The sequence below is a fragment of the Herpailurus yagouaroundi genome, unplaced genomic scaffold, assembly GCF_014898765.1.
Source record: "Herpailurus yagouaroundi ecotype Mexico unplaced genomic scaffold, PumYag 218, whole genome shotgun sequence".
NCBI lineage: Eukaryota > Metazoa > Chordata > Mammalia > Carnivora > Felidae > Herpailurus > Herpailurus yagouaroundi.
This window is the reverse complement of record NW_024412449.1, coordinates 670,708-697,395: the sequence shown is the minus strand read 5'-3', so window position 1 is coordinate 697,395 and position 26,688 is coordinate 670,708. Positions and strand designations below refer to the sequence as shown.

Here is a 26,688-nt window from a genome sequence, read left to right as displayed (position 1 = left end):
TTTTTAAGATGGGGAAGACTTTTCTGTAAGTTTGATATATATATATATATATATAGGGACACCTTCCCAGCTTTCCCCCGTCCCTCAGACTTCATGAGACCCCAGTGGAACAGAATTAATCGATGGCAAACACCCAGACCTCCCAAACACCCAAACCCTCTCTGCTCAGTGCTACCAGCTCGTTAAGGGAAAGGAATTTTCCTTTGATTTTCCCATACCCCAGTCTCCCCTTCCCTCTTCCAAATCTCATTAGGAAGTCAAATTAGGAAGCCTCCACGCAGCCAAGTTTTGTTTTGCAGAAACAGCCCTGCCCCTCCTCACTGAGCCTGCCCGATTGAGGTTAATGGGATTCTATCCACCCTTGGGCCAGTGGAAAGCCGGGGTGACCTACTTTGTGAGGTCCTGCCCTGTGAAACTGACTTGCTTTTCAATGATCTTCATCTTTTTCCCCAGGACCACTTCTCAAAGGACAGCCATGAACAAAACAAATTAGCTGCTGACTTGTTTAGCTCAATAAATCAAGCTGTGGGTCTGTCAGCCCAGAGTGCAGGTAGAGACAGGAAAGACAGATTCTGAACAAAACCCACATCCTTCACCAGTTCCTCTGGCGCCTGAGTAGAAAATGACCAGGTTTCCTGCAAATCAGTTCTAAATTTCTACCACCCAGTTCCTCCAGGTTAATCTGAATGCTAGGAATTACTGGAACTTCTGCAAATAATCTTTATTCTTACAATGGATTTTATAAGGGACTGTAGTCTCTGTAATTATTTCCAGCCACTCTGTTTAATTCACATTTGATTAGACAGCTGTCCTTGTTTTTGAGACAGATGAAGGGAGGGTGGACTAGAGACAGTCACCCTCTCCAGCAATCCTGCCCCGCAAATCACCCAAGCCATGGCTCTCCCCATGAGGACAAAGGCATCTCTCTCTTTCTCAGATCAGGGCTGAAAGTTTCAGGGCCCTCCCTGTCTCCTGTAGCACTTGCCCAGGTCTGCCGATACCCTCAGGATTGTAAAGACTGGCGTTGGACTAGAGGAGCAGGCGGTAGATCTAATTGGCCAGAGGGACCCGGAGCCCTAGATGCCTCCAGGTTATAAGCAGTTTTTCCGAGGCAGAAACCTCAGACCTACCACGCAGGACTTCAGCCTAGTGCGTGGCTCTTGCGCCCTCTAGTGGTTATATTGAGTTTCTGCAACTTCGAAAGCTATGGGGGATTATTTGAAATACACGAGAGACAGAACTCGGCATATGAGTGACCTGAATCGCCGGTGACTAGAGTCTCACCAGTGACCTGAGTTACACTGGTTTGGATCTGAAATTTAGAAGGAGATAATAAGTTCTTAGGAGGAGCATAAAAATCCCTACTGCCTCTTTTCTTTTATGGTGTTCTTTGAAGTTTTGTTTGGAAAGGCTTAATGAGCAAGAAATCAACATTTACCAAGTCCTAGGATGTGCCGGTCACAATAACAATCAGTTTCCTCACGAAAAGCCCTTGGGTGGGTAAGATGATGCTCCCATTTTGCTGCCATAGTAGGTGCAAAGAGCCGGGGGGGGGGGGCAAAAAGCCCCTGGCACAGAGCTAGCAAGTGGCTGAACCCAGATGCAAATCCAGCTGCCTCTTCCAATATCTTTTGTTCTTCCCTGCGCACCATGCTGCCTCTCTGAATGTAAAAAGGTGAAGCATTTCTCCATGTCTTGATCTGGTCTTCCTTATTCATTTTTCTGGTGTGAATTGTCTGTTCATAACTTTCCTTTATCTGTCGAGATTGTGGTGTTTTGCTTACAGATTTGGATTAGCTCTGTATATACGACAGTTACATTTGTCAGTCACACTGCATGGAGATGTTTTTTCCAACATGCCATTTTTTTTCTCGCTAGTTCAACCATGTTGTTTCATTACACAGATGTCTTTAGTTGGTTCATAATTCAATTAGTTACTTTTGTTATTGCTTTATTGTTTCAAAGCAGAGGAAATTAACATTTCTCTAGCAAATCAGTAATCGACATGTCCCCTATAATCTGGTTGCTGTCTATTTAACTCTGGATTATTTATTTAGGTATGTGAGATTAAGTGCAAATTCCACATTTTTAAAAGAAAAACTGCAGTTAAATTGGCCCCACCCTGTTGGCACAATCTTTCCTTTTCCCCCTAATTTGAGAAGTCTGTTTTGTATAATACCATATCTAAAGTTTCTGGGATCTCCAATCTATGCCACTCATTTATATTTCTTTCTTGTCCTGAATAGGCTTCCATTTTAATTATCATGATTTATAATATACTGTTATCATGGTATGGCCAATCAACTCTCTTTGCTAGAAAACTGATGAAAAACTTAAATCCCAGAACAGAAAAATAAAACCAAATTCACAAAATATCCTATCTGGAAAGATATGGCATATAAGAAAGCATGAATGTGGATTTTTATTATGGTTTGGACAAATTAAAGAACTCCAGTCGTACCAAGCATTTCCCAAAGAAAACTCCCATATATTCTTATCCATTTCATTATTTTAAATAGCATTTTTATTATGGAAGTAATAAATACTTTGAGGTGATTTTTAAATTAAATTTGAAGGTCAAAGGAAGTATAAGAGCTCCATTCATTTCCTAGATTAAGTAATTTATTTAAAACAAATATTTGAGGAGAATCCACTTCATGCCAAGTTCTAAGTCGGGCTCTGAGATAGAGCTGTAAGCAAGACAAAAATGGTCTCTACTCTTCCGGAACCTAATGTGCAAGATAGAAATTCAACCAGAACCCCAAGGAAAGAGCGAGCTCATCCTGCTCTGGGAAAGTGCACCCGGGGTCCTAAACAATTTGAAGAGAGGTCAGGAAATGCTTCCTGCAGGATGCATTATGGGAGCTGGGGATCAGGGGACGAATTTCCCAGTCAAGGGTAAGAGAAAAGAGCAGAGCATAACTGAAGATGCTAGAAAATTGCTAAAATTGCCCCCAGGCCCGTACAGATTCAAGTTTGCCATATTACCCACCCTAAGGTCAGGCGTTTTGTGCAGGGATTGGTTGCCCCAAATTTCCTACTCCTTAAAACTCACCAGCGTCTGGAAGGATATGTCACTCAGGTTACAGATTTGGCCAAAGTGCATCGGTGGAGAACAATCTGCATCGTGTCTTACAAGACACGTGAGGTTCTCCGATGGTTAAGTCCAACAGCTGAGCAGAGTATCAGGATGGCCTGTTGGGTCAGGCTTGATTCGGTTTCCCCAGCACCGGACTCCTGAGCAAAGATGTCTTTGCCCCTTAGGTTGTCACTATGAATAGTGTCACCCATAGTTTACAGGATACAAATGACAATTCTGACAAAGCAAGCCACGTGCTCAGGGAGATGGGAAGGTAACAGGTGGAGTGGTTGGTTTCTATGGCAATGGAAGATGAAGTATGCCCCCCAAGGCCTTGCTGGACCCCCAAGGGGCCAAGAGCGAAGGAGGGCTGGGGCGAAAGCAGTCCCCTCAGATGTCCATGCTGTGTGGTTTGCACCGACAGGAAGGCAGGCCCCGGACCATACACTGTGAGTCCCTAGTGAGCAAGGCTGCAGTTCTTGTAGAAGCCAGGTCTTTAAAGAAGCTGCTAAAAGCTAAAGCCACTCACCTACATGCCAGTAAACGCACACCTGGGAAAAGATGAAATCCCCCAGTTTGTGCCTACATAGTGGACTAGGTGTGTGGGGGATGTTAGCGGTTTATAAAGGCTTCCTCAAAAAGCATCGTGGGAGCCTCACAGAAACCCTGCAGGTAGGTGGTGTCAGATGAAGAACCTGGGACTGGAGGACAGTGAGTGACTTACTGCCAAGACCTAGAGCTGGGGGTAGAAGAGCCCAAGTCCTCACACACTGCCTTGTTCAGCCCGCCCGCTGGGCACCTCGGTCCTGGGATGAAGCTTAGGGTTCCTGCCCTCAAGGAGCTCCCAATCTAGAGGGGGAAGACCGAATGATGACAGGGTGATGTCGATCATAGGGCACAGCTTCAGACAGTATGGAGAGACACCACCGGCACTGGCCTCAGTCAGGGAGATCCCAAAAGGCTCCAGGATGAGGTGACTCATGACCTGAAGCTTGAAAGAGGAGTAGACCAACACTCGTCAAACTCGAGGTGCATCCGGAGCACCTCGAGGGGTCGTTAAACTACAATGCTGGGTCCTACCCCCAGAGTCTCTGATTAAGTAAATCTGGGGTGGGGCTCAAGACTCCACATTTCTAACAAGTTACCAGGGGACCGCACGGTGCAAACCACTGCAGAAGAGCTTTCCCAGCAGACGGAAGTGCACATGGGACCTGCAACTAGGCTGGTCTGGCCGGGGCACAGGGCGGCGGATGGGGTGGGCGGCAGGAGGCTGGAGAGGAGGGCGACACAGGGCCTTGCTGGGCTGCTGACACCCAAGCCAGGGCTCAGACCAGGCTCTTCCCCCACTCCTGTAACAGAACATAGACTGGCATCAGGCTATAATGGGTAGTCCATTCAGGAAGGCCTCTCTCCACTTCCCCCCTCTCTTTTCTGATCTCTTTACGACCCTACCCTGCTTCTCTCAAGTGCCAGCCGCTGGACTAAGCACCGTATGCAAGTGCTCTCATTAAACACAGTAACCCTTTGGAGTAGACATATGGAGATCCCCATGTTACAGACGGGGACGCTGAGGCACAGAATGCTTTGGTAATTTGCCCCCAGGACCCGCAGCTCAAAGAGGTGACGCCAGACACACACCCAGGCTTCCGTTCCTCTCTGTGCGTGGCTTGACCCCATCTAGCCTGCCAGAGCCCAACGGGTCCAGTTCCACGAGGCCTAACCAGGTCTGGAGCCATTACTTTTGGGGACAGGTGAGGGGAGCCAGAAGCAGCTGGCCTCCACAGAGGGACACGGGGACTCCCCAGCAGCTGAGGTGCACCAGCTGCCAGCTGAACCGAACAGACACGTTGGTCCCCAGCCAAGGATTCCCCACAATTAGCAGCCTGGGGGTGTAGAGTCAGGCAGAGCTGCCTTTAAACCTCAGCCCCTACCAGCTGTGTCTCTTTAAAGGTCCATTAACCTTTATACCTTTCCACGCTTGCTTTCTTCTCTACAAAATGGGACAACTCGAACCCCACGGGATTGTCACGGGGGTGGGGAAATAAAATGACCCGGGTCTGCCACCCGGTGTGTGCTGAGTGCATCTAACTCTTCCTTCCCCAGCTCCCCAACCCCCGCCCCAGGGGGCCACCACCATTGTCCTCGCCCAGCCCTGGCCACGGCTGAGACCTCTTCTTAGCCACTTGAGGAGACAGAGGTTGAAGAATAATAGCCTCTTGTGGCTTGGGGGTTGACAGACAACCCATCTCCCCGGCTATATAGCCAGGCCCTTGCTCACCAACCGGAGGATGTGGCCACGGGCGAGTTCTGGTACCGGGGCAGGGCTGTGCTGTCAGCAGCCCCATGAGGACAACAGAGGCAGCAAGCTGGGGAGACGCTCCCCCACCTGTGACGGCACAATGTTGATCGCAGAGTGAAAACGGGGCAGGGAGAAGGAATTTGAAATTGATGATGAGAAGAGCGCTGATTCGAACTAATATTGCCTTGGGTCGTGGTCTTGTCTGCCATTTTTAACCTGGTGATTTTGGACAAGTTGCATAACATAAGCCCGTGAGCCTCAGTTTCCTCATGCATAAATTGGAATCAGTCATTCTTCCCTCAGGTCTGTTCTGAGGATTGAGTGAGGATGTCCAAAAAAAGAAAGAAAGAAAGGCTTGGGGCATTGGTAAGCACTGATTTGTAAAGTCCGTCCCAACACAGCTAGGCACACAATGGAACCGGTAAGCAAAGGGTTAATGGAACTGCCCTCAGCTGCAACTTTTCAGCCAAACGTCTTTCATTTGCCTTTAAACAGCCCTGATTCTGCTCCTGGGAGGAGGTGGGGCTGAGTTTTATCCTGTCTCCTCCTTTTGCTGCCTGTGGAGGAGCTTGCTGGGGACTTCATGTCTCTCAGTGATGGTCTTTGCTGAGTATCGGGCAGGCGAACTTGGGTTTGGCTACAGATTTGGTGAGCCAGGCAGGAGCTCTGCGCCCGTGGTTTGTCGGCCCCGAGCTGCTAACAGGATTCTGGTGACTGGTCCAAGCAGTTGCCTAGGCTCTTTGTCGAGGGGCCCGACCTCAAGACCCCACTCCGACTGGGCACCATCGGCCTTTGGCACCTAAATTAACCTGCACCAAGAAAATGGCTTTGGGTTTGGTTTAGACAGCGGTCTCTTGGTGAGTACTGCATACTCCATGGCATGGGAGCCTGCTTATTTCTTCCTCCTTCTGGTTTGGCTTTCTTAGATTTCTTCCTTTCACTCGGCTGCCTCCAAACACAGGATTTGGGTTCTTTTCGTCTCCTTTTCTTTCTTTTTTTAACGTTTATTTATTTTTGAGACAGAGAGAGACAGAGCATGAACATGGGAGGGTCAGAGAGAAAGGGAGACACAGAATCTGAAACAGGCTCCAGGCTCCGAGCTGTCAGCACAGAGCCCGATGCGGGGCTCAAACTCACAGACTAAGAGATCATGACCTGAGCCAAAGTCGGTCGCCCAACCGACTGAGCCACACAGGCGCCCCTCCTTTTCTTATGAGAAGGCAGACTAGCGAATTGTTTGGTTCAGTCAGTGAAGCTCTGAATTTTAGGGAGGAACTAGAAACCAGGAAGCCATTTGGTTCTGTGGGTGAAGCCTCAACTTTTGCGGAGGAACCAGTGCCCATGGAGGCACTCTGGGCTTCATTAGGCTTGCTGCAGCTTGTGATATCTTCGAATAAAACCAGCCGTGTTCTAATTGGAAAATGGGAAGTCCCTGCTTGATCCCCACATGCAGCCCTTTGGGCTCTGTTCTCCAAAATAGGGCAATCTTCTTTTGTAACACTGGCCACAATAGTCCTTCGACTCTTGAGAAAAATGACCAATTAATGAATTCATAAATTATACCACCTTGCAATTAGATTTGTGTTGTAAAAAGGGGTAGAGACTTGGAAATTGGGCCTTTAAGATTTTTTCTGCATCTTGTTTGTGTATTTGTATGTGTCCATGTGTGTGAGCTATTTGCTCTCCATCTGCATGGTGTTGCTAAAGTTAATATGTAAAAGAATTCTGGTTAGTTAAAAAGCAAACGCTTGTTCGAATTGGACATTCTAAAACTCAAAGACTGAAACTAACCCAAATGATTTTCACATGATCTTGGAAAATATTGAGTAGTAAAGCTAATTTAAGGTTGCTGGTTTAATTAAAATGGACACGTGCTTAGAATTAAAAGCACTATAATATAAAACTTTTATTCTGCTTGTGTTTATTGAAAGTCACATAAGTTCCTGTTATCTCCATTGCAAAATTTGTCAAAAAAGGGGAAGAAACTTAAAAAAAAAAAAAAAAAAAACAAAAAAAACCTTAGAACTTTTTGTAATGCCTGATGAAGTTTTAAGCACCAAGCCTGGAGAAGACCGGCAGGTAGACTTTACCAGGAGCCAAAAACAACAGGTAATTTTCAATATTTGCTGGTATTTATAGATCCCTTGGCAAGCTGGGTTGAAGCTCTTTCCCCTGCCATTCAGTGAAGTCCTCAGAAGTTGTCCAAACACTTTTAAGTAGGGGAAAGTAGGTGATGTGCATTGAGGGCACTTGTTGGGATGAGCACTGGGTGTTGTATGGAAGCCAATTTGACAATAAAGTATACTTAAAAAAAAAAAAAACACTTTTAAGCAAAAACATTCCTAGGTTTGGATTGCCACTAACCATTCAGAGCGACAGTGGAGCAGTGTTTGCATCACAAGCCAGACAAACCGTGCCCAATGCCTTGGGTGTCCAGTGGAAATTACACACTTCCTGGAGACCCCAACCAGCTAGAAAAACCAAGAAAAAAAAAAAAAAAAAAACCCCTTTGGCAAAGATCGGCCAAGAAACTAACTTAACTTAGGGAAGAAGCCTTGCTGGTTGTTCTGCTTTAGGTACCAGTGGCCCCTAGACATGGGCTTGAGTTAATAAGCCCTTATGAAATGGTATATGGAAGGGTGTTGTTACACCCTTTTCATAACTTAGGAGTTCCTCACATTAGGGAATTGGATACTTTCAGGGAGGTCCAGCAGGTAAGGTAAGTTCACTTCCAGCAGGTTGACGTGCCCCACAGACGTGCCCTTGCACCAACTGTATCCTGGAGACTCCGTATCACTAAAGACCTGAAGAGTGAGCACCCAGAGGGCCAGCTCCAACTTCAGTGAGGCTCACTCTTCAGGGACACTGAGGGGAGTCAAGCCATGGATTCCTCACATTCAACATACGAGAATCCTCAGGTTCCCTACAGCCTGCCAGCTAGGAGGACCTCAAAAAAAGCACTGCTTGGAGCAGTGAGCCTCTGGCAGACCCCTCCTATTCAGGAGAGCTGGCCTGAAGACCTCAATACATGCAACAAGCTTGGTTAAAACACCTCTCCCCAAAGGTCCTAGATAAAATGTAGTACAAACACTAATAACCAAACTACAAAATCTTGGTAATGCAGGGGCACCTGAGTGACTTGGTCGGTTAAGTGTCGAACTTCAGCTCAGGCTTGTGGGTTAGAGCCCCGCATCGGGCTGTGTGCTGACAGCTCAGAGCCTGGAGCCTGCTTCAGATTCTGTTTCCCTCGCACGCTCTCAAAAATAACTCTTAGTAATGGAATGTTGGGTTTCAGTCTGGGACTGAAGAGTATCTCTAAGTGAGTGCAGGAAGTTTCCATTCCCCACCTCTAATCTGTGCCCCATCTCAGCAGGAAGTAACTAGAATGGTCATCGTCCCAATTCCCTCAAGAATGAGGAATGATCAAAAGAGGGTAGGGATTGAAACCGGTAACCAGAGAGATAATGTGGCTGATCGCAGCTGCAGACTAGTAAGTGCAGCTGTGACTCTTTACCCAGAACTTTTTCATTTGCCTTCCAATTTCCCCAACTCTCCTCCTTAGGAGCAGATTTGAGGCTTGCCCTCGCGTCTCTGCCTTTGGCTGCCTCTCAAATCAACTCTTTCCTTGCTGCATCCTTGGTGACTCAGTGATCATCTTTGCTGGGCATCAGGCAGACAAACTTGGGTTCAGTTACAATAACACAAAGTATTTGTTCGTTTACTCGGAAACAGTGAGCATCTACTCTGTGCCAGGCACTGTTGTAGGCACTGGAAATCAAGCCATAAATAAGACAGACAAAAGCCCTGCTTTCCTGGGGCTCACCCTCCAGTGAAAGTCGACAGTCAATCAACAGCTGAACAATAAGAAACATCTACTAAAACAGTTTAAGTGCCTTGAACACATTAAAACTGGATACGATGGTAGCATAGGATTCTCTCCACGTGTGGCCAGTGGAAGGGCTCAGGATAGCAAAGGGTGTAAAACAGGAGTGGCCACAGGCAGAGATCAGCGGAAGACCAAGAATCCTTGGTCCTTCTGTCCTCTCCTCCTTCAGCTCTGGTCTGGCCTGATGTCCCTCAGAGTGTGTACCCCCCAGACGCCCTAACATAGGGTATTTGGTTTCCAGGAGAGCGGCACCCTCGGCTGAATTTTCAGTGGACAGGACACGCCACTTGATGTCCTTCCTGACCATGATGGGCCCCAGCCCCGACTGGAACGTGGGCCTGTCTGCAGAGGATCTGTGTACCAAGGAGTGCGGCTGGGTCCAGAAGGTGGTACAAGACCTGATCCCCTGGGATGCCGGCACCGACAGTGGGGTGACCTATGAGGTGGGTATATGCCTGTGGTGGTGAGGGACAAAGCTTTCTGGGTGCTTTCTCTTCCCCCAGCCTTGTGCTGGGGGTCCCGGACACAAATGTGGTAAAGGAATCCACAGTCTGGAAGGGGAGGCCGGCATAGTTTCATCCTCACATACCATATACAGTATGACCCACACAGCTGGCCAGGAGGCCATGGAGAGGGAATCTGCTAAAAAGCAGTTCATAGATAAGCAAGGGAACGGCAGGAAATGGGCATGGAAGCAAAAAGCAAGAGACGGGGGTGAGAATAGGGAACAACAGAAGCTGATGTATGTGAGGCTGGGCCAGATCCTGGAGGTTTCCAGACACCTAGGTTAAGGACTTTGGATTCTCTCCTGATTTAATATTTTTCATTGCATTCAAATCCAAAGCCATTGGAAAACCAGTGGCAGGGCAGTATGTCGGAAAACCCCAGTTTGTGGGCCAAACTGGGACTACCACCTGACTTGTAAATAAGGTTTTCAAACCCCACCGCCCGCATTCAATTACATGTTGTAGGGAGCTGCTCTCTCCCTACAAAAGCTGAGTCGAGTAGTTGGAGCCGACACAGTGGGACCCACAAAACCTAAAATATTTACCATCTGACCCTCTCTAGACTAATTTGCCAACGCCTGGTCCATCAGGAAGAGCTCTGGATTCAGGCCAGCCTGGTTCAGCTGTTTCCTAGTTGGGATGAGCTCTCTGAAACTTTGTCTTCATCAGGACGTAATCCTGAGTACCTGGGAGAATCTGAAAATCGAGGTCTACTGATTTTTTTTTTGCACGATACACGGCGTGAATAGAATTGCATTAACACCAGAGGCAGTTAGAGCTGTTGTGAAATCCCTAACAATTAGGTTTTTGTTCTGATCATATTACAATCAAGTTGCTTTTGTGGTTTTTAAACACTCTGTTTCCCACACTCTCTCTCTGTGTTCTCTTCCCCGCTGACAGTCACCCAACAAGCCCACAATTCCCCAGGAGAAAATCCGGCCCCTGACCAGCCTGGACCATCCTCAGAGTCCTTTTTACGATCCAGAGGGCGGGTCTATCACTCAAGTAGCCAGAGTTGTCATCGAGAGAATCGCCCGGAAGGTACTGGGGCTAGAGCTCACCCTGCCACAGACCCTTCCCACCAGGAGCGCGAGCCGACTGTACCCCTATCTGCTCAGGAATCATGGGGTCCCTGGCGTATTCCAAAACACAGGACTCCTGGACCGCCTGAGGTTTCTAAGCATGCAAATTATCCGTAAGATCTAAATGAGCAAAATCAACATTACAGTGGGGTTTTGCGCTCCACTGAATGATTTGGTCCAGACACATAAGTATCCTAGTGAGTTCCATAACTGATTACTGACGTCTGCCATGGGTCAGGGACTGGGAAGCTGTGGCTTTCTTGCCATTTCTCTTTCAGTGTGATTGTAAATGTTGGCTCGGAACTCCACCGTGGCCTAGGATTTGCACGCAGGGTGGGCATCCGATTTTACCTCCTCCCTCGTCTGACCCCAACACGTGCCACTGTTTGATGGGAGCCCTCCAAGAAAAATTCCTTTTGCAGGGGGAACAATGCAATATTGTACCTGATAACGTCGATGATATTGTCGCGGATCTGGCTCCAGAAGAGAAAGATGAAGGTATGTAAGTTTTCTTGGTTGCAGGTAGCAATATAACCTGGCAATACCTTCTGAGAAATCAGTTTGCAAACAGGTTTTTCAGAGCTGCAAAAATAGTGTGTCCTTTGACTTGGCAGTCCCTTCTTTGAGGACTCCTTCCTGGAAGATAAGCCAAAATGAGGCCAGGACTCACAGAAGATGTGTTCACCAGTATCGGGCCTTTGCATGGGCGTCCTGGGACCCCCGGTACTCCCCACTTTGATGGTCACTCTGACCTGTGAGGCAGCGTGGACACGTCCACTTTCCCGGCAAGGAAAGGGAGGCCTAGATCCTACGGTCAGGAGGGAGCGGCAGGCCCATGCCTTCAGCCCCTTCTCTCATGGGATCTGGAGCCACACCACTTGGGCTTTTTTCTGTGGCCTTGGGCAGGACGCTTCCATGCTACCTCACTGTCCTCACCTGTAGAATGGGGATAATAACAGAACCTGCCTCGCTGAGTGTTGCTGTGAGAACCAAATGGGACAAAACATGTAAGGTTCTTACAACGATGCTGGTGTGTAATAAGTGCTGGGCGAACATTGGCTGCCCTCATCGTGACACCTGTGTATGGGGTCGTTGAGAAGATTAAGCAGCAACACACACACACACACACACACACACACACACACACAGAAGGCTGTGCTTCCCCAATTGCCTGTGATCTGCCTGTACACCCGCAGAAACCGTGTCTGCCAGGAGTGAGGGGCCAGAAATGAGAGACCCTCATGTGTTGAGGGGAAGGGCTAGTAGGACTCTTCCCTGTCGCTTAGATACTCCTGGAATGATTAAAATATCGCCTTTAAAGGCAAGTGAATAGCTGCTTCCACCCCAAGAGCGCCCAGGTTTGCTGAGGCAGGGCAGGCAACGCAGATTTTCTTATCCCCAAAGGAGCTTGCATGGGGATAGGGCCGGCTCCGGTGTCCACAGGCTCCCAAGGAAAACCTGTCCCACGCTCTTTCCAGATGACACCCCCGAAACCTGCATCTACTCCAACTGGTCCCCGTGGTCCGCCTGCAGCTCCTCCACCTGTGACAAAGGCAAGAGGATGCGGCAGCGCATGCTAAAGGCGCAGCTGGACCTCAGCGTCCCCTGCCCGGACACCCAGGACTTCCAGCCCTGCATGGGCCCCGGCTGCAGTGACGAAGGTGAGGCTACAGCCCAGGTGAGCGAGGAGCTGGCAGAGGCTTGTTCTGTGTTGTGGCGAGGGGCGCCTGGGTGGCTCGGTCAGCTAAGCATCTGACTTCGGTTCAGGTCATGAACTCATGGCATATAGGTTGGAGCCCCGCATGGGACTCTGTGCTGACAGCTCAGAGCCTGGAGCCTGCTTCGGATTCTGTGTCTCCCTCTCTCTCCGCCCCTCTCTTGCTCTCTCTCTCAAAAACCAACATTAAAAATATTTAAAGAAAAAAAATAGGTGAGCAGGTTGGCCAACATTGAATCTCAATCCATCGCCCTAGTGGGACATGACCATCGTGGGCCTTCGTGTTCTATTCACACCCGAGTTGGAGCACCTCCTTCCTGTGTCAGGACCTCAGGGCTGATTGCAAGGATCCTGTCTAGCTCTCTGCAACTGCTCAAAAATCAGGCCTGAGCTGTGAACTTGCATGGCCTCTGTCATGATGGCACAGGCTTCAGAATGGCACTGAGCTGATTGCTGTGCAAAGGTCAGCTGCCTACTTTCCAGGGTACAGCTGTTCTCTCCACCTGGACAGGTCTAGTCTCTGTACCATGAGCTTAACTGTCTCACCAGGTGCGATGAGGCAACAGGAAGAGATACAGAAGTTGGGCTGGTTTATGGCAGGAAGAAAGCCACTTCCAAGCTGAGTATAATTGAAGAAAGCTTATCCCACTGTGGGTCATTCTCCCTCTGGTTCTTGCTGGGGACAGTAATACATCTCCTGGCTGCACTCCCACGGTGATTTATTGCCATTTGTGCCTTTGATAAGGCATTTCAGAGGGGAGTGAACCCCCCCACACTTCCATATATTCTAGATATTAATCCCTTATCAGATAGGATTTGCAAATATTTTCTCTCATTCCATAAGTTATCAGTTCACTGTTGACCGTGTCCTTTTGCACAAATTCTAAAGTTTCATGAAATCTGGGTTTGTTTTTTCCCTTTGGTTGCCCGTGCCTTTGGTATCCTATCCAAGAAATCATTGCTAAATTAAGTGTCCTGAAGGTTTTGCCCTAGGTTTTCTCTTAAGTTTATAGGTCATTGATCCATTTCAAGTTAATTTTTATATACGATATTAGGTAAAAGTCTCCATTCTTTTAAATGGGGGTATCCACCTTTTCCAGCACCACCTATTGAAAAGCCTGTCCTCTCTCTATTGAGTGGTCTTGGAACCCTTTTCAGATTATTTGCCCATTTGCGTGAGACTTTATTTCTAGGCTCTCTATTCCAGTCCATTGATGTGTAGGTCTGTCTGTATGCCAGCACCACACAGCTTTGATTCCTGTAACTTTGTAGTTAAATTTTAAAATCGGGAAGTGTGAATCTTCCAACTTTGTTCTTTTTCAAGGTTGTTTTGATTATTCCGGGGTCCTTGAGATTCCCTATGGAGTGTAGGCTAGATTTTACTATTTCTGCAGTTGTTGCTGCTTTTTGTGCCTGGTGCGTGTACATGCAGCCCAGAAGCTACCCCACTCAACGCCAGATCAAGTTCTCTTGTGCTCACATCCGGTTGCCTTCTGCACTTGATTATTCAGGGTGTGGTTAGAACAGGAAGGAAGCAGAGACCCCTTTGGATGTTCCAAAGGAACTAGACTGCATGAATATACATCTTATTGTAGCGAGTGCATCTTCGTTTCTTCCTAATCCTCTGGGCCAACCCTTTAGTCCACGCCTTATCATCTCCCCACTCCCACCCATCTTCCAGGGCCCGACTAGAGGGATCTTCTACAAAGATCTGATCATTTCACTCCCCAGCTAAAAGATCTGTGGCTCCTTATGGCCCATGTGCAAACTCCTCAGCTTAATTTACAGGGCAAATAGTCCTGCAGCGACCCCAGGTGCAAGGCCAGGGCAAAATGAGCACTCTGACACAAATCCACACCACATGAGTTACACTGCAACACTAAAGACACACGGTCAGTACAAGCACCTGGGGACAGCCATTTGGGGGGTTACTGGAAGAGTTGAGCCTCAAGTCCAAGCTCTACCTGTCAGGTACACAGTGGCTGGTGGCCAAATTCTGCCTTCCTGGGGTAATGTCTTGCCAGGTCCTGGAAAGCCTGAGATGGGACTTGTCAAGCCTGGTGCCCCTAACTATTACTGTACCAGCCTAACCATTATTACACTGGAACATCGTGTTCTTTGTACAGGCTTCCTTTGGTTAGCCTTGTCCCTGGGCCTAACGTGTGGGTCCCAGGAGAGAAACCTACAGTGTCCCCCCGGCACTGTCCAGAGATTAAATCACCATGTGTAGGCATCACACCTGGCAAGCGACAGCCACATTCATGTGCAGGCTGGACTCACAGTTCTTCTAACTTCATCTCCCAATACTATGTACATAAACACTCCGTACTGGGGTGTTGGCATAAGCTATCCATTCACCTTTAAAAGCAAATCTCCTTTACCCAACAAAAGTATACTCAGGTGTGCCCTCTTGTGTGAAATCTTCCCCTAAACTCCAAGGAGTGGGTTTTTCCCCTCTGTGTTACCTGTGCTGTCATATTTTCAGTACCTGGAATTATTGTGCCCAGCTCTTAGAAGAGAACAAGATCCATATCTTACGTTATCTTTTTAACCTCAGAGCATACCACTAGGCATTCAAAGCATTCAGTAAGTCTTCATTGATATGGATAAACGGATGACATCATTTCCTTTTTCTTTTTTTTTTAAGAACTAAGACACACGCGTGTGCGTGCACACACACACACACTCCTATGTTTCCACCAAGGGTAGTCCCCACCCCTATTTGGAAACAGGACTACCAAGCCATGCTGCGGGCTTTATCCTCCCCCCGCTCCCCACCTCCAATGTCCCCTACATGATCATGGCCTTTGCTAACCCCTAGGGATAGAAGCAAAGCCATGTATAGCCCAAGATGTCAACACAAAAGAATGGTTCTACTGCCTTCCTCACTCTTCCTCTGTCCCCTGGCACACAGACATTCCCTCCCCACACTACCATTTGTTCTCCATTAGCAGCTGGGGTATTCTCTTGGTTGCCAGCCTCAACAGAGGCAATGAGAGGTCTGTGGTCACTTAGTGTAATCTGTTTGGGTACAAATCCACCCTGTGTTTGTCTTCAGGTCCCTATATCCGAAAGCCAGTCGCAATCTTTACCCTCCGGAACAAAATTCTCATCAGTTTTTCTAGACAGGGAACTGGCAGCTTTAGAGAAGAACTATAAAATCTCAGGTTCCTCTGAGCAACAGAGCTTACATTGTATCTCAGAATATATATAATACCTTTCCAGCACTGTCCAGTAGAAGTTTGTGATGGGAAAGTTCTGTATCTGTATTATCCAAAATGGCAGCCACTAATCATACGTGGCTACTGGTTACTTCAAATGTAGTTAAGTGACAGAGGGAAGTGAATTTTTAATTTTATTTAATGGTCTTAGATATAGGATACACCCTAGACCATGCAGATATAAAATCTAAGATAAATTATTATATAAAATAAAACATTCTTGTACCCATCCAAGCAGCTTTCAACTGGATTGTCCTGAAATAAGGAGTAATCCATGCACCTGGAAAACGGGCATGTCCTTTTAGAGAACAATTCCTGGTTTCAAGATTTATACCTTTTAAGTTCCCCTCCATCCCCAACTGCCTGACTCCCCTTGAATGCCACCCAGTTGTTTTAATTCCAGGATATTTAACATACAGTGTTATGTTAGTATCAAGTGTACAACAATTCCATACATTACTCCGAACTCATCTGAAGTGTACTCTTAATCCCTGTTACCTAGTTCACCCATCCCCCACGCCCGGAACAGTTTCTGTATAGTTGAGACAAACCAAAAAAGACTTTTAATGCCCCTTGCTTTATTTCTGAAATTCCGCAAGTAAAATCCTACAGGATTTGTCTTTCTCTGACTTATTTTGCTTAGCATTATGCTCTCTAGCTCCATCCATGTTGCAAATGGCAAGATTTCATTCTGTGTTATGGCTGAATAATATTCTATTGTATACATATACCATTTCCTTTATCATCAAGCGATGGACACTTGCGTTGCTTGCATAATTTGGCTATTGTAAACAATGCTGCAATAAACACAGGAGTACATATATCCTTTCAAGTTAATATTTTTGTATTTGGGGATAAATACCCAATAGTGTAGCATTGGATCATAGGACAGTTCTATTTTTAACTTTTGAGGAACCTCCAGTGTCTTTCCACAGTGGCTACTCTAGTTTGCATTCCCACCAACAGTGCACGAGGGTTCCTTTTTTTCCACATCCTCCCCAACACCTGTTGTTGCTTTTATTTTAGCCATTCTGATGGGTGTGAGGTAATAGCTCATTGTAGTTTTCATTTACATTTCCCTGATAAGTGATGTTGGGCATCTTTTCATATGTCTGTTGTCCCTCTGTGTGTCATCTTTGGGGAAATGTCTGTCTGTCTCCTGCCCATTTTTAAATTGGATTATTTGGTTTTTGGGTGTTGAGTTTTATAAGTTCTTTATATATTTTAGATACCAGCCCTTTATCAGAGAGGTCATTTGCAAATATCCTCTCCCATTCTGTAGGTTGCCTTTTAGCTTTGATGGTTTCCTTTGCTGTGCAGAAGCTTTTCTTTGATGTAGTCCTAATAGTTTATTTTTGCTCTCATTTCTCTTGCCTCGCGGGACTTAACTAGAAAAATGTTGCTACGGCCCATGTCAGAGGAATTACTGCCTGTGCTCTCTTCCAGGATTTTTATGGTTTCAGGTCTCACATTTAGGTCTTAAGCCATTTTATTTTTATGTACGGTGCAAGAAAGTGGTCCAGTTTCATTCGTTTGCATGTAGCTCTCCAGCGTTCCCATCACCATTTGTTGAAGAGACCATCTTTTTCCCCATTCAAAACCGTGCACTGGCACAAAAACAGACCTTGTAGATCAGCGGAACAGGACAGAAAGCCCAGAAACAAACTCGTGATTATATGGTCAGTTAATCTTTGACAAAAGAGGCAAGAATACACAATGGGGAAAAGACAGCCAGTTCCTTCTCGATTCCTGCCCTGGAGAGCTGGGCACGCGGGCTGCAGCGGCGCCTGCTCATGTGTTGCAGACGGCTCCACCTGCACCATGTCCGAGTGGATCACCTGGTCGCCCTGCAGCATCTCCTGTGGCATGGGCATGCGGTCCCGGGAGAGGTATGTGAAGCAGTTCCCTGAGGACGGCTCTGTGTGCACGCTGCCCACTGAGGAGACGGAGAAGTGCACGGTCAATGAGGAGTGCTGTGAGTAGGCATGCCCAGCCAGCAGGGGCTAGGGGAGGAGAGGGAGTGCTCCCAAGGCGGCAGCCATGACCCCAACAGGGCTGGCCTCCCAGCTCCCAGCAGCTGCCTGATGACCGAGTGGGGCGAGTGGGATGACTGCAGCGCCACCTGCGGGATGGGCATGAAGAAGCGGCATCGCATGGTCAAAATGAGCCCGGCGGACGGCTCCGCGTGCAAGGCCGAGACCTCCCAGGCGGAGAAGTGCATGATGCCCGAGTGTCGTGAGTGGCCGTGGGGCAGGGGATGGGGGCGGTGTGCCGGACCACAGAAGCCCTGCTGCTACCACCAGCAAGGCCGGAGGCTGGGCGCGTGCTGAGAGAACATACGGCCCACTGTCCTTGCAAGAGCCATCAAGCGGGGCTTCCCTTGAGGGACATTCTGAGCGAGGCTGGGATGGCAAACTGGTGACCTCTGGAAAGCACTCGTCAGCAGCTGTGTTTTATAGGACCCCAGAGTATCCTGGTGGGAGGCGGGTGATATTATAATACATTCAGGCAGGACATCCACCCCTCAGGTCATAGGCCCCCACTCTTGTTCTGCTCTGGACATGCCTGGCCCCATAAAGCATTACAACCCCAGCTCTACCCACAAATGCACACAGACCCACACATTAGTACACATGCGCACACATGCACACGAGTAGAGGTCACCCTCGGGATTTTAGCAACAAAGTGTCCAAAAATATACTGCATGGTCTTGGGGGGGTGTGGGGTGTTGCAGGCGGGGACTTGTGTATTCCTATTGCTGAGCTACATCAGCAGGGGAGATGCAGGAGAGTGACAGAAGGGCAGGAAGGGCAGTAGTCTGCTGAGCCACTTCTTGCTCCACAGGGTCACTTGGGTCACCTGAAGGCCGTCGGTCCATGGCACTCAACTCCAGGGGTCAGAGTGGGGAACAGAGGGTAGGGGACACAGGGAAATCAAAGAAAGTAAAGGGAGCCTGTTCTCAGTGGCAAACCTGGCTCTTGGCCTAGACACCATCCCCTGCTTGCTATCCCCGTGGTCCGAGTGGAGTGACTGCAGCGTGACCTGCGGGAAGGGCATGCGGACCCGCCAGCGGATGCTCAAGTCTCTGGCGGAACTCGGGGACTGTAACGAGGAGCTGGAGCAGGTGGAGAAGTGCATGCTGCCCGAATGCCGTAAGTCCTGCAGCCCAGCCCCCTGCTGGGGACAAAGAGCACAGGCTTTGGGTCTCCATGTTAGCACAGATCTTTAACCTTCAGTCTCCTCACTAGCAAGAGGGGGTCCTGCTACCAGCTACACGACACCCAAACTGCACGTTGCTATGAAGTCTAAAGAGGAGACGGAGATGGGAAACACATAGCACAGGCTCCTTGTCAAGGAGCCTCATTATGTGGCTCTTGCCCTCCCCACCTCCACAACTCTCTGATCCATGGGCTTTCCAACCTTTTTACTTCTATTCCTTTTCCCTGTGACCATTTGCCCACGACTAGAGGGTGGACGTGAAGTCAGTAACTTCTGTACTTTTGCAGCCTTGCTAAGACCAGCAACGAAAAGCTCAATGCCCACCCCCACCTCTTCCAAAACCTCTTTGATCACCTGCATTTCTCGGGTGCTGATCTCCAAGGAGAGGGAGGGAGCCCATTTTTATGGCTAATCTTCCACGAGAGCTTCTCTTTTAGGAAGTAGAAAGTCAGACAGGCTTGCTAGGATGGGTTTTTTTTGGCTTCCTCTGAGAGGAAGGTCCCAGCTTTGTCCCTTACGCAGATGACCGCGCCCCTGCTCAACTGCAAAATAGCAAGAAACATTTCCTAGGTTCCTCTGAGGATTAAACCACATAACTGGTACAAAGTGCCAAACACTAGACCTGGCAGGTGTGTTACACTCAGTGTTACATATTACAGTTCCTGAGCTGTTTTAGCTACATGTGGTCATGTGTGGAGATGACCCAGACCATCAAACTGAGGCTTTGAATAACTAAGGTTGACCCTGTGTTCAACCCATCTCACCAAGAGTGGAAGCTCCAGAACCTCTGACTGAGACACCCACTGAAACGTATATTCACAGGATTCACTGAATGTAGAACAACGCTTCCTGTGCGCCAGGAACTGAGCTGGGAAGATTTCATTTAGTCTTCACAACTAATGAGAAAAATACCATTATCCTCATTTTACACATAAGCTGCCTGAGCTCACAGGGAGAAAGGCCAAAAATTACTGACCCAAATGAGTTCTTCCTAGATCTACATTCTGCAGACCCAGTGAGGCGTCCAGAATCCTTTGCCTCCTTAGGTCACATTCTCAGAATCAGACCATTGCGTTATTTTCCCTCTACTTTGTGAGGTGTTGGCTTAATAAGAATTTGCTGGATCCTATACCCTGATAGACCATTAAGACCCCCACTTGTCCCCACCCCTCTTTTCTAATGAATTTTCTGTTTCTGGCTCCTGCGATTTTTGCACAAACTGCCATCTATAGGACCCGGGGAGATGTTGAACGAGAAGCTACCAGAGTCTTACTGCAAAAGTCACAGTGGCCTTGGGTATTGGTCCACAGGGGTCAGCTCTGAAAAATACCCAGTCCTTGGGACTGTGGAAGATGGCTCTATGCCACTTAGGGCTGATTTGACAATACTCTAGCTGCTCACAGGGAAGGGTGAGAGCCTCTGAACATATCTTCCAAATTCCTCGAGTCATTTGGGCACAGAAGGTGGGTTATGACCTGGGAACCAACCCTGTGGGCTGAAGTCAATCTGCGTGTAGGAACCGCCCAGTTTCTTCTGTAAAATGGGAAAACAGCACCTTCTCTGCATCTCTCAGACTTGTGTGGAGATGTTCAGAGGAAAACGCAAGTGGCCATACATATGCTGTTTCAGACATGAGATCCACTCCTGCCCATCTGTGTCTTGCCAGCCATTGACTGTGAGCTCACCGAGTGGTCTCAGTGGTCGGAATGTAACAAGTCCTGTGGGAAAGGCCACATGATTCGAACCCGGATGATCCAAATGGAGCCACAGTTTGGAGGTGCACCCTGCCCAGAGACCGTGCAACGAAAAAAATGCCGTATCCGGAAATGCCTGAGAAATCCATCCATCCAGAAGCTGCGCTGGAGAGAGGCCCGAGAGAGCCGGCGGAATGAGCAGCTGAGGGAAGAGTCCGGAGGCGAGCAGTTCCCAGGTACTGCTCCCAAGCCTGAAGCTGGAGTTTGGGGCGGCGGAGGGGGGGGGGGCGAGGGATGTCAAAGCAGGGGAAGCGGGTCTTGAAAATTGATAGGGGTTTGCGAGTTGAAGGCATCCCCAGCAGCAGGGACAGGGCTCGCCACGGCACAGAAATGTCACAGAGCATGAGATGGTCAATCAATAGGGGGCAGATGGAGCAGAGTACAAGGGGAGAGGCAGAAAACCTGGAGACGTGGGGACCAGACCATAAGCCTGCTGAGGTTTGAGACTTGATCCTGTGAGAAGTTCTAAGCAGGAGTGACTTAACACACCTGTGTTGAGGTGGCAAAAACAGAGGCCCAGAGGCCACTTCTGTTTGTAGCCCAGGAAAAACAGTGTCCCCTACTCTGGCACTAAAAAAACAACAAAAACCTGGGGCTTCACTGTTGAATAAGCTGGTCCACAAGCAAAGACTACAATGTCATTATTTCATACTTTTGCCAGTGACAGATTCATGGTTCAGCCCTTGGTACAGACAGACTGATGGTGTTTGGATTCTCTGGAGTGGGTGAGGAAGGTGTCATGTTTGAAGGTTAATAGGTACACTGTGTTGCTATTTTAAAAGGCACAGCTCAACTTACCCCACATTCTCTTCCCTAAGGCCTTTCACCCCGACAGGACAGAGAAATACATATCTGAAGAGCCACCTGATCGTTCACTGTCCGTTAAGGAGAGGTGTGCATATCAAAGTGCTATCTGTTGGGTCAGGGTAGTCAGCCATTCAAGAAATGGTGATTAAGCCCAACTATGTGCCAGGCAGACACTGTGCCATGGCCTTCTCCTCCATAAAACTTAGCATAGTAAACGTGCCTGGTTGTACAAGAGTAATGTGGAGGATCTTGAAAACATTTTTTGAAAAGATCTCCTGTAACCTCTGAGTCAGGTTAAGTTTTAAGGCAAGCATGTTTATCTGTGTAGGGAAATTAATCACACTTGATTGTATTTAGGAGACCACGTACCTGGGGAGCAAAGCATTAGGATAAAGTGGTTTAATTGCTCGAGTGCTAACTGCCATCACCAAGCCACCCCGAAACTACTAGGATTCTGCAGGTCCGTGGCAGGAGCTGGCTCAGCTAGGTGGGTCTTCTGAGGTCTTGCTGAGACTCCTGTAGCTCCTGACAACTGGAGGCTCGGCTGGGGCTAGGTCTAGACCGGCCTCACCTGCACTTCTGGGGCCTCAGAAAGACTGGCTGGAGTCTCTCGCCACACGTTCTCTCCAGCAGTCTAGCCAGGCTTGCTGACATGGTGGGGGCAGGGGGTTTCCTACCAGCCTTTTCCAGCCTGTTTGCTCATGTCCCATTGGCCAAAGCAAGTCAAACAGCCAAGCCCAGATTCCAGAGGTGGCAATGTGGACTCTGCCCCTTGATGGGAAATGCTGCAACAGCATTTATGGACACATAGGGCCCTTATTAGAGACTGTCAACTCCTAACCATTATTAAACTCAACCCATCATTCCATACAAGAGCAGGGAAGCCCAGACAACTCTGTTTCATAGCTGTGGCCTGGAGTTCAGCATTCAGTTTGGTCCCCCCATTTCTGCTGGCCTAACCTGACCTCCTGCTTCCAGGCTGCAGGATGCGCCCGTGGACAGCCTGGTCGGAATGCACCAAACTGTGCGGTGGTGGGATCCAGGAACGCTACATGACCGTCAAGAAGAGGTTCAAAAGCTCCCAGTTTACCAGCTGCAAGGACAAGAAGGAGATCAGAGCGTGCAATGTTCACCCTTGTTAACAAGGGTGTAAGTTTTCCGGGGCTGCACCCTGGCTTGCACAGTCATCGATGGCTGGAGTGTGTGTTTGCTTGTTGTTTAAGGCAATTTAAATTGTATACATTAGTTTTCATTTCTGCAGTGTGGTTCGCCCACCAGTCTTGTTGATGCCAGGGACTTCCTTTCTGTCTGCTTCTTGGTATGCAGAGGCTGCGTGGGGCTCCCTCATCCCCAGATGGCCCTCCTCCAGCACAGAAGTGAGTAGTGTCAGCTACCTGTACTGGATGGACATGTGTCCCTCTGGAGCACCCACCTGGGCAGCCGATACAAGCCTGGCCCCCTCCACAGGGAGCGGCAGCCAGGTGTGGAAGGGATGCCGTGCTTCGGTCCCAGGGTGCAGTGGGGAGGAAACAGTCCTGCTCACACGGAGAGCGCAGATTCCCCTCACTCTTGTTTTTGGCCTGCTTGCTCTTGTAGGAACCTCGTTTGCCCATCTCTTTTCATTTAGTGGAATTTAGGGTCCCTTGTTGAGTCTCCTCGGTCATCAACAGTTATTGGGGAACAGAGAGCTGGTAGATGTGAAGTGCATTGATGTAGAGTGGCTTTTCTTTCAGAAATTTATCTCCCCTCCTAATATTGGTTCCTGATACCCCAGAGAAAAGAAACTTTGGCTGCTTTATTGGAATTTAAGGTTGCCACTTCTTACACCTGAGGTAAAAGGTACTAAGTCTAGAAAGTACCTTTCCCTAGCTTCTTTTTTTTTGGGGGGGGGGGGCACAATTTTCCTAAGGACGCCAGCCTTATAAACTTATAAACCTTCTGACATTACATCCTTACTAGGACCCAGGCAGCAAAACTGGCCTCTCTAGAGGAGTCCCAAGCCTACGCTTTTAAAATCTTCTGACACGCATCTAATTTTAAGTTTTCAAACCAGTTCTCCCAAAACATCTTTTAGTTATATATCAGCTGCCTGCATCCCACCAAGCCATTGCTTCAACAAAAAATACTATCTTTGTACGTTAAAAGGTGTTTTTTTTCTTTTTTAGTCCTAAAGTTTTATATGTAGAAAGAAAAAGTGTTTCAGAGACCAAGAAAGAAAGCTAGGGAGAAAGGTATTATTACAGAATCAGGCTGGGTAAGAATATCTGGTGGGAAGCCAAATTCACCTCAGCTTTCCACAGTGGGGCTCTGGGCCCTCCATCACCTGCATAGGAAAGGCCACGGTTTTCCATCCCCTTCCAAGCACTCATACGCACCAAATTCAGGGATTCTGACTACCAGGAATTCGTGTAAAAGGACATTTTACTGAGCTGAGTCTAGCAGCAGTTTTTACTTATTCATTTATTGTTAAAACTGTTTCATTTCTGTTGCAGGTTTTCATTATGCTTAATCCAAATATGTATCCCGGATGAGATGCATACGTGGTTTTGAATACACTACTTTAAGAATTTGCATTAAACCCATCAGGATGTCTCCAAACACAACATACATATGATATAGCCCTGAATCTGTATTTTCTTTAACATCAAAGACCGTTCAATAAAAAAAACTCATTTGGGTCTGTCTGCTGTGTTTTTAAACTAAGTGTTCAGGAAGTTGGGACTTCTTGCAGTTATCTGCCTGAATCATATGCAGCAAAAAGACAGGGTTTCTGGTCCCTCATTCAAGAGGGGCCATTATTACCAACCAACACAGCCCTGAGTCTTCTGGAACTTTGTTTCCAATATTATTTTTGTGATCCTTAAATGGACTGCTTTCTCACCTCATGAAGGAGTGTAACATAAGGAAGTAAGAGGTTTCATTTGGACAAAAGGTCTTGATACAGAACCCACCTGCTTGTGCATTCCTCTCAGCCACCTGGAGGCAGATATCCACCCCATGAAAATCAAAGGTCAAGTCAGTGATTCCTAAGTAAGTAAGGACAAGCCACCCTAGTGTCCCATGTTCTTATCAGGTCTCTATTGGATACATTTTTAATATTTTGGAGACTTAAAACCAAGTAACTGGATAAGGGCTGAGAATGGGTAACATGCGTCTTGTTATGTGTTATTTCTTTTGGTTGCAAGGGGGAATTTATAAGAAGCATCAAATCTCTTTCTTACCAAAGTCTTGGGTTAGGTAGTTTATAGTTTTTCTGGCTAAGCAGTCATTTTGGAAATACTTTACTATAAAAATGAAATTGTTTCAACTTCCACTTGGGATAATAAACAGATGAGACACCCAGTAAAAACCGCCATATAAAGAGGAGCTATAATTGTTGCATATATTTACATCCACATTTTAAGATGACAATAAATTCAGAGATCTATTCCCCAACCAGACCATGGGTCACTCACCTGAAACCTTCCTCGCTGATGCATTAATTGAAGGAAGTCTGTCGTAGCTAAAGAGAAAAAGCCTGCACTTTTTCAGACCCAGAACTGAAAAAAATTAAAGATTTTGTACTATGTGTGTAATTTAAACTTTGTGTATTAAACATGTTTTAGGCTCACTCCAAAGTCTGTATACTTCTTCTGGGAAGTGAGAGTACATGACACATTCTCACAGAACTACAATTCTCCAGAAACTGAGTCCAGGTCAAGTCCATGACTAAAAGGTCCATACACAACAAATATCTAATGCTGTGACCTAACAGCCCACATATTTCAGGCAACAGTTTCAAGGGGCTAAATATTATAGTGTCCCAGGACTGTATGCTTAGTCCCTTCTTCCCCAAAGAAAAGGACACTATTGTCCAAATAAGAGTAAACATAAATGTTCAATCCCCAATTACCACATGGAATGATTCGTTTTGTTCTTCGTGTTGCCCAAAAGTAGGGAGGATGAGTGAAATAAATTAGTCCCTTTCGAAAATGAGTGAAATGCTGTGACAAACTATAAATAGCGGCTGGATGCTAATGAGCATGAAGATAATTCTTCCATTTGAATCCTTTGAAATCTGTGAGTAAAAGATCTGTACTAAAATGTCAAATTTAAATTTTTTTTTCAACGTTTTTTATTTATTTTGGGGACAGAGAGAGACAGAGCATGAACGGGGGAGGGGCAGAGAGAGAGGGAGACACAGAATCGGAAACAGACTCCAGGCCCTGAGCCATCAGCCCAGAGCCTGACGCGGGGCTCGAACTCACGGACCACGAGATCGTGACCTGGCTGAAGTCGGACGCTTAACCGACTGCGCCACCCAGGCGCCCCTAAAATGTCAAATTTAAATAACGGCGTCCCTGCTCTAGACCCCTTTGGTTCAAGAGGTTTTAGGCACTCTGTGGGCCAGCACTGGGAAGCTGTGTTTAAAACACTGGTGTGGTCCCGAGATGCTGAGAGAGCTGGGGCCAGGAATGTCACCTTTTCTGGCTCAGGCTTTGACAGCAGCAGGCTTCCGTGAAAGGACTCCTCTGCCCCACCTCCCCAGTTCAGCCAATTCTCACCTTGGGAGCGAGTCTGATGGCATCCAACGGAGGAGTCGCTGGATGCCAGCCTCGCCCCACCAGTCCCTCATATCTTCGTAAACCAGCAAAGGCCCACGTTGTGCAGAAGCTGGCCTGAGCTGCGTTTCTGTCATTTATAACTGAAAATGTCCTGACAAATAAAATACACACGCAATACTTTTAACCCAGCTCTCCTCAGACCAAAATGCAATTTCAGATTTTTCTCTTAACATTTACAATGTTGAACATAAGATAGCATTCATTAACATTTTCTCATATTGCTCTAAGTGCTTCATGAAATTCAGAATGTGTTCTTAACCACTTCCTGGCTTTAGAACTGGTAAAGTTCTCGTATTTTAGCAGTTCTCATATTTAAGTTAACCGTTCTCGTATTTTAGCTTACGTGTTTGAACGGTTTTCCTTTACTCCAAGTAATTTGAAGTATTCGCAGAAGGGAAAAGGACAAACAGCTCATTCAAGACTACTGACTCCTTTACAACACTTGGGGTTTTATCAAAGTAGGGTCTGTATTTTCTTCTGTAAAAAAAAGAGAGTCTGTATTTTAGAGGCAAGC

The 26,688-nt window shown here is 47.5% G+C and overlaps 1 protein-coding gene and 1 long non-coding RNA gene across 3 annotated transcripts in view; one reads left to right on the top strand and one right to left on the bottom strand.

The window, feature by feature from the left end:
* The window catches only part of SPON1 (spondin 1), a 260,311-nt gene extending 236,061 nt beyond the window's left edge, over window positions 1-24,250 (top strand). The window contains exons 8-17 of one of the 2 annotated variants that reach the window (XR_005785063.1): window positions 9,506-9,707; window positions 10,671-10,811; window positions 11,275-11,350; window positions 12,331-12,513; window positions 17,595-17,765; window positions 17,858-18,025; window positions 18,778-18,942; window positions 20,676-20,939; window positions 22,549-22,946; window positions 24,063-24,250. Coding sequence is in view for 1 of the 2 variants with exons in the window: in XM_040456799.1 (XP_040312733.1) it covers window positions 9,506-9,707; window positions 10,671-10,811; window positions 11,275-11,350; window positions 12,331-12,513; window positions 17,595-17,765; window positions 17,858-18,025; window positions 18,778-18,942; window positions 20,676-20,939; window positions 22,549-22,712 (1,534 nt within the window). In the remaining variant the exon portion in view is untranslated. Of the gene's footprint in view, window positions 1-9,505; window positions 9,708-10,670; window positions 10,812-11,274; window positions 11,351-12,330; window positions 12,514-17,594; window positions 17,766-17,857; window positions 18,026-18,777; window positions 18,943-20,675; window positions 20,940-22,548 lie in introns of both variants that reach the window. The other variant, XM_040456799.1, reaches the window with a different exon arrangement.
* On the bottom strand, window positions 1,269-16,410 carry LOC121018185 (uncharacterized). The gene is made up of 3 exons (XR_005785067.1): window positions 16,251-16,410; window positions 14,966-14,978; window positions 1,269-1,279 (listed from the first exon to the last, which is right to left on the bottom strand). It is a non-coding gene; the product is annotated as an uncharacterized LOC121018185 (long non-coding RNA).
* Window positions 24,251-26,688: the final 2,438 nt, after the last annotated feature.